This window comes from Tupaia chinensis, unplaced genomic scaffold, assembly GCF_000334495.1.
Source record: "Tupaia chinensis unplaced genomic scaffold, TupChi_1.0 Scaffold149383_1, whole genome shotgun sequence".
Taxonomy (NCBI): Eukaryota; Metazoa; Chordata; class Mammalia; order Scandentia; family Tupaiidae; genus Tupaia; species Tupaia belangeri.
In genome coordinates, this window is record NW_006209227.1 from 3529844 (window position 1) to 3537300 (window position 7457).

The 7457-nt window shown below is 44.0% G+C and overlaps 1 protein-coding gene across 1 annotated transcript in view; it reads left to right on the forward strand.

Annotated features, from left to right (window-relative positions):
• Positions 1-7457, forward strand: part of TRPM8 (transient receptor potential cation channel subfamily M member 8) — a 148066-nt gene that overhangs the window by 111770 nt on the left and 28839 nt on the right. Inside the window, exon 25 of the mRNA XM_006171163.2 lies at positions 6756-6946. Within this exon, the coding sequence (XP_006171225.2) occupies positions 6756-6946 (191 nt within the window). The remainder of the gene's footprint in view (positions 1-6755; positions 6947-7457) is intronic.

The window sequence follows — 7457 nt, forward strand, 5'->3', positions numbered from 1 at the left end:
GGGTGTCTGGGGAGGGGTTGGCAGCTGAGGAGCGTGGGATATGCACCCAGAGTTTCTGATACCATGTTAAAGAATTTGGGTGGGAAGATAGGCATGCACGAGGTCAGCCAGAGTTTCTGATACCATGTTAAAGAATTTGACCATTTGGGACCAGCAGTTGGCAGAGTGGCTATGTTGCTGAACTCCCATGTAGTCGACCATGGTTCAAGTCCCAGACCTGGTGGCTTAAACTCACGCCCGGTGCATGTGCGTGCGTGCCCAAGATCCTGAGAGGAGAATGGAGGAGAAGGGATTGCAGCATGGCCATCCCCCCTGGGGAGTTATTTCTCACATTCTGTCTCTCTGTCTTTCTGGTGAGTGCATGCACCCTATAGCAAAAACCTATCCTCTCAAAAAAGAATTTGATCATTTTCCAGAAGGTGAAGGGAGATTTCCTGGGTTTTCACGTGGGGTAGGGCATAGTGTTTGTGGTGTTTCTCTGGCAATGTGCTAAATGGAATGATGACTTCCAAAATCAGAGAAATGAACTCACTGTTGTCTTTTACTGTTGGATGCTTTAAAAACATTTTTTCAAAGTTTATTTATTTATGTCTTTCATGAGAGAGAGAGAAAGAGGGCTAGAGAGACAGGTACCTGCAAGAAGACCTTCACACCACAATCCACCCCAAACCTCAGCCAGCCCAGGTCATGGCACATGCTTGTGTGTACAGGGAGGTCCCAGAATGCAGACCGGTGACTTCCCGCGTGGGTTCAGCATCATAGCTCATGGCATCATCGATGGCTGGCCCTCTACCTAATTTTGATCTTGTAAAGCAATACGGGAACCACGACGTGCTAAACTTTTAAACATACATCCTGGGGCGCCACTGGGTTGCTCCGGCCATGGATAGTACTGGGTCCATACTGCCGACCTGCCAAGGAAGGGCTAACACGTGTCAAGTGTATGAAGCCGAGCCAAAGCTTGGAGGAGGTATCCCGACAGAAATCTGCTGACAAGTTCCTTGTGTTTCAGTTTATTTAAAATATTTGCCGCCGATTTAGCATCAACTTTTCCTTTGTGAATATTTGCAGACTTTGCATTCTGTTCTTCAATCTTTCCATTTTGGTTTTTGCTACTAAATGGCTTTAATTATTGAATTTTTTCTTTACCATTTTAACATCTGTTGTACAAATCCCCCTCATTATTCTTATTTGAAGTTTTCCTGGCCTGTCTTGTGTATTTAATCATATTGGAGAACTTAAAGCTCATCTTCTTTTCCCTTTCAAAAATAAAAAGGTTTGGGAATTTTATTGTGATGATGTTAACTTTGTAGAATCGTTTAGGAGATATTGGCATTGGCCACCCAGAAGGAAATGATTTGCTTTCTAATTATTAAAATATAGAGAGAGTTAAAGTTCTATGAGGGTACTCCAAAATGTTCATGGAAAAATGGAATTAAAGTTCATCAATTTTGGTGTAAAAAAAGTGGAATGCAGTTTTTCATAAGCATTTTCCATGAACCTCTTAAGACAAACCCCTGCCCCACCTGGTATGTAGTTCTTTCTTTTCTTTTCTTCTTCTTTTTTTTTTTTTTTTTTTTTTTTTTACCATAAGGGGCTGGCAGGTTGCTTGTCAATCTATTTCTAGCTATTTCTAGTTATGAGTAAGGTAGTTTTTATATTATATATTTATGATGACTACTTTTTGATTTGTAGGAATGCTGACAAAGTTTTACTCACTTATTTTGGAACACATCTCACTGAATTCTCTCTTTTTTTCCCCTTTTCTTTTTTATCACGTCGTGGAAGTGCCCCCGTTCCTCATTTATTGAATTCCTTTCTGCTTTCTCTTTCTCTCTTTCTAATCAGGAAAGAATGCTGAATGTTGCCAGAAGCCTTCCTAGCAGCTATTGAAATGATGCGTTCCCTTTCGATCTGGTCTCAAGATAAATTGCACAAATGATTAATTATATCAATGTTCTGAACATTTAGTCAGCCTCCTATTTTGTGCTCTTGGCCTATTCTTCTTTAAATACACTTCTGCCTTCCATTTATGGACAGGACTATCTGAATTAAAAATGTCTGTCATCTCTCGTAACACTCCCAATCTCAGCAGATTTCTTTGTCTTTTTGTGAGGACTTCAGCTTCCTCCTTCTCTTCTGCTCAGTGGTCTTCAGAGACTGGCCTCAGCAGGCACCGCAGCTCTCTCACTGGCTGGGGAGCTGCCAGACAGGATTCAAAGTTCCAGTACCACAGGAGATGTAGCGTCAAAGGGAGGTTGCAGAATTCCCTGAGAGAGGACACCAGTTGGTCAGTGGTTGGCAAGGAGACCTGGAGAATGCTCTGAGTTGGGGCAGGTGAGACTTTGGACAGGAGGATACTCCCTAAGCTGTTCCCTTGATTGCTTTGCTGCTGGGGTATGCACTGGCCAGCACCAGAAAACCCTTCTCTTCAGACTCCGTCTCCCCTCCATGGACATGGAAAACAATGCCTAAAGAAGGTAAAAGTTATTGTAAAAAGCAGTCTGAAGCAATGCTCAGTTACCAGCCTCCCCCCCGGAACCCTCGTGTTCTACTTGGATGAGTCCTGAACTGACTTGTCTGGGAAGCTGCTGTCTCCCGGGAAAGGTGGACCCGATGTGAAGCTGATGTGGTTGACCATGACATGCGTGCACGGTAGCTTTCCAGCGTGCTTTGGGTACTGTGTGTCTTGTAATGAGCTGGCTCTCCCAGGCCCTCCAGGATGTGGATTAGGGTCCTCACCATTTAGCTGAGAAAAAACTGCTGCTTGCTGAGTCTACCCTAACCTCTGACGTACGGCCACCAGACGGAAGCGTCCTGTGGCCCACTGGGCTATCCAGGGGACAAACGAGGCACAGCTCTTTGAAGTGGAGACTGTCATGAACACAGCGTCTTATTTATGGGCACATTCCAGGTCAGGGACGTAGACTTTTCTGTGCAGGGCAGCTAGGTCTTTGCTTTGGCTGGTGTCCTTCGATGCCCTCTGCTTTATAAAAGCTATTTTGAGCTCACGGGTTGTATGAAATCAGGGGTTGGATTTGCCACCAGTTAGCCAGTCCACATGCAGGGTGACCAAGAGGTGCGAATGGTTCTCCCTGGACGAGGGCTGCCCAGGTGCATCTCTTGTCCTACTTGCACCATCTGGGTTCTACTCTGGGCTCTTCTGGGAGGGAAGGGAGGCTCACCTACCAGAGAGGCCCTCCCCTTGCTGTAAGCAACCTGTTTCTCTCCTCAATGGGACCTATTAATTCCTTTTAGATAAAGCGTCACAGAGCAGCATTTGATGCACTAAAATGGAGGTAGTGGTTTGAGTGTGTGTGAGTGTGAGTGTGTCTGAGAGTGTGTGAGTGTGTTTGAGAGTGAGTGTGCATGAGTGTGAGTGTGTGTGTGTGTGAGAGTGAGTTGTGTGAGTGTGTGTGTGTGTGTTTGAGCTTTGGCAGTGAGTATCATCCAGTTTTGATTAGATCTATAAATTTTAAGATGCTTTTAGGGACATTACGTAGAAGGTGATAGTCATTCTGCCTGAAGCAGTCCGCTGCGATTTCTGCAAGTTCTCACGTGGTCTTCATTCATCTGGGGCATGTTCGTCGTCATCCTGGCTCACTGCAATGGCAGACGTGTGCAGGGCCCTTTGTAGGACTCAGAGCCACCTGAGGACTTGAGAGAGTGGATAGCGATGTTTGGAATTAGCCTCCAAGCAACCTGACCTACATTCGGAAGGAAAGCCGGGCTCACTGCTAGATTCAATTTGCCGAACTCTATTATGTCCCAGTCCTGTCTGCTTTTTATTTAAAAAATGTACTATAGAGGTTGGCTTGAGGATCAGGCAAGTAAGCATTTTCTTTCTTTCTTCAAGTTTACTTGTTTATTGAAAGGAGAGAGATGAGATCATTCCCAGTAGGGTTTCCACACTTCCAGCCCTAGCCAGCCCAGCCCCTGGTCATGGGTGGACACATGCCCGACATATTCAATGAGGTCTCCAGGTGCAAACCTGGGCGCTTATGGTGTGGGTCAGCCTCACAGAGCATGGCACCATCATCAGCCCTGAGTAGCCATTTTATATGCTTAGTACCGGGGTATCCACAGAGTATTATAGATGCTCCACACTCATTAATTCCTTCTCTTCAAAGATCTCACCCTGTTCAAGAGGCACCTGCTGTAAAAGTCTGCCCCTCAGGGAATCCAAAATCCGCTATAGGCCCTGGAGGGGTCAGACTCATTGCACTTCAACAGACTCCGAGCTAAGCTCATAAGCAAAGCCACGGTCATTGTGCACCTTAGGATTTTCTCACATATATGCTCATTTTATAGCTCCAGACATTCCAGCCATAGATTGTTGTGTACCAAAGTGCAAGAACGAGCACTGTTTCTCCGACTGACCGTCGCATTCAGTTTGGCTTCAAACGTTTTACCCAGACTTGGGGGAATTTTTCCTTCTCAAGATTTCCTTACAGATTGCAAGCGTTTTCTTGCTGCTTCTTTGACTCATGAAGATATGATTTGATATTAGCAGTAAAAGTGTTCTAGATGGTTGAACTTTACACATTGTAAAACGCTCTACAGTTATCTGTTGAAATGCCTAGCATGTAAGAAGTCCAATTATGTGTTTGACTCAGGTCCTCTCTCCTTTTTAAATTTATTTATTATCATCATCATCTTGTTCATATTACATTGAATTGCATGTAACTTTACAGTGTATTACATTTCTTTTTCCAGAAGGAATACCAAGCATTTCAGTCAATAGAGACATTAAAATCCCCACTTCATCATCTGATATCTTTTCATTGTTTTTCCTGATCATTACTATTATTATTACAATTATTTTTTAACCAGTCAATCACTATTTCTTATTTTGCTTGTAAAAAGACTTTACCCAACATGAAATACTTCTCAGACCAATCCAGTTGAGAATACTACACACGTCATCATCAACAGGTAATAAACCATACCTGTGTCCTACTAATGTCCTGCCTTTCTATTTGTCCTCTTGCTATCTTCTCTATACTCTCTCCCCCCCATTCCACACTATCTTATCCTCGTTAAGTATTTTCACTGCTTTTATGTCCTCTAATATTTCGCTCTCTACCATAGAGTGTGGATAGTCGGTATATATTGAGTGGATACATACAATATCTTTCTTTCATAGCCTGGCTTGCTTCACTCAGCAATAGATCCTCCATATCCGACCACTTTCTATGAAATGCCAGCGTCTTGTTTTCTATGGCTGAGTAGTATTCCATACAGATCCTCTCTTGAAATCACATAGCGTTTCCCGTTCCACTTTGTGAGGTGGTATCACGTAGTGGGGGAGCAAAGAAATGCTGGGCTGGATTGTGGGTTCGAATCCTGATTTCAACATTTCCTCACTGGAGGCCTCATACCACTTACCCCTTGCCTCGATTTCCTGATCTGTGCATTGCAGGTACTAATCGGACTATCATCACAGTTGTTTGCACATTGAGTTAATTTAGTAGACTGCTTAGAACTCTGTCTAGTAATACTAAGTATTAGTACTGTTTAGTTTTAGTTTAATTTGTAGCTGAATCAACATTGGTATACTCGTTTTCAAGTCAAGACACAAGTTGGACGTCTTTTAATAATTATGTAAGTAATTCAGGCTCATTGTGCAATGCTTGGGAAGCAAACAGTAAAAGGAATAAAGAATACCCGGGCTGTGATGCCAGAAATGACCACCATTCGTGACTGGTCTGTTTTTCCTTGTCAATTGTGATTTTTAATGAGATTATGTTGTAAGTACAGATTGAACCTAATTAATTTCACTTAATGTACACATTTCTACAAAGAATAACAGTTATTCATAAACATAATTTCTTTCTTTATTCTGCGGGGGGGGGGTCTTTGCCATAGGGTACATGCACTTGCCAGAGAGAGACGGAGAGAGACAGAAAGAGACAGAGTGAAAATGAGAAATCATCTCCCAGGGGGATGTCCTTCCATTCTCCTCTTGGGATTTTGGGCACACACGCATGCCTGGTGTGATTTTCAAGCTGCTGGGTCTGGGGTTCAAACCATAATCAGCCATGTGGGAGTTCAATGCCTTAACCACCACACCCTCTGCTGGCCCCCATAAGCATAATTTATAGTGGCTATATATTATAACCACATCAGCTAAACGTATCATAGTATCAGTATAATGTAACCACATCAGCTAAACGTATCGTAGTATCATTTTTTAGTGTTGAACGTTTAGGTTGCTCCTGCTCTTGGAGTGGGGTGCTGTCACCTACTGTGTGGCAGCCACGTTTGTACGCATGTGTCCACTCTCATTTTCCTTTCCTCCGTGCCTCATTATTCTCAGGTTTAATGCCCAGAAGTAAAGTCACTGGGTCAAAGGGATGAGCATTTTGAAGGCCTTTGATAAGTACTAACAATTAAACATGTGTGAGGGGCAAATTGCTCCTAAGAAAGTCAAGGTCTTGGGCCTCTTTGTATCTAGTACAATAACAGACAAGCAAAAAGTGAATCCTTGAAAATTTTGAAATAAAAATAAAGGTCACTGAACATTATTTTTTGTGATTAAGAAAACAAAACAACCCCAAAGCCAGCCGCACTTTTGTCCCTGCATGCGTCGAAGGGCACTTGGTGCTGAGTTGGTCCGGCCCTCACATCAGTTATGGACGCTTCTGTCTTGTCAGGGTTTAGTATGACCGCAGTTGCTGAACAGCTCATCCCTGTGTGGCCATCCCTTGTCGAACATGTGACATGTTGACTTGGTTCTCTCTCCCTCGCACCAGCTACACGGTGGGCACCGTCCAGGAGAACAACGACCAGGTCTGGAAGTTCCAGAGGTACTTCCTGGTGCAGGAGTACTGCAGCCGCCTCAACATCCCCTTCCCCTTCGTCGTCTTCGCCTACTTCTACATGGTGGTCAAGAAGTGCTTCAAGTGCTGCTGCAAGGAGGCGACCACGGAGTCTTCTGCCTGCTGTGAGTGGCTCAGCCGTTCGGGCTTGGGGTCAGAAGCAGGATTAATTTCAGGGAGGGGTGCCTGGAGTTATTCTCAGTTATGTCACTGTTCATGTCTGCACGTGTGCAGCTCAGGAACAGGGCAGTGAAGCCCTTAGAGGAAGAGTGGGTTAGGAAGCACAGTAGATCTGCCAGGATAGCCTTGCTGGGGCGACTCACTTTTGGACGGACATAATTATAATAAATCAGGATGTTGAACAGCAGGATTCCCGCGCTCATGGGCTGATGTCAAAACATGACTTTGGGATTGCTTTCCACTGCTTCTGTGAAATTTGTTCCCTCGGAAACTTTAGCCCCGACTGGAGCAGGGCTTGTGACTTTTCTGTTTCTTTCAATGAAATAAAAAAATCTTATAATTATTTTATTTGATAAACACAGTTTCAATTTAGAAATTGAAGTGTGCAGCCTTATATACTAACCAGCCTATCGACTGCTGTTCAGAGCGAGACTGTCAGGAGGGGTGGGAGTGGCT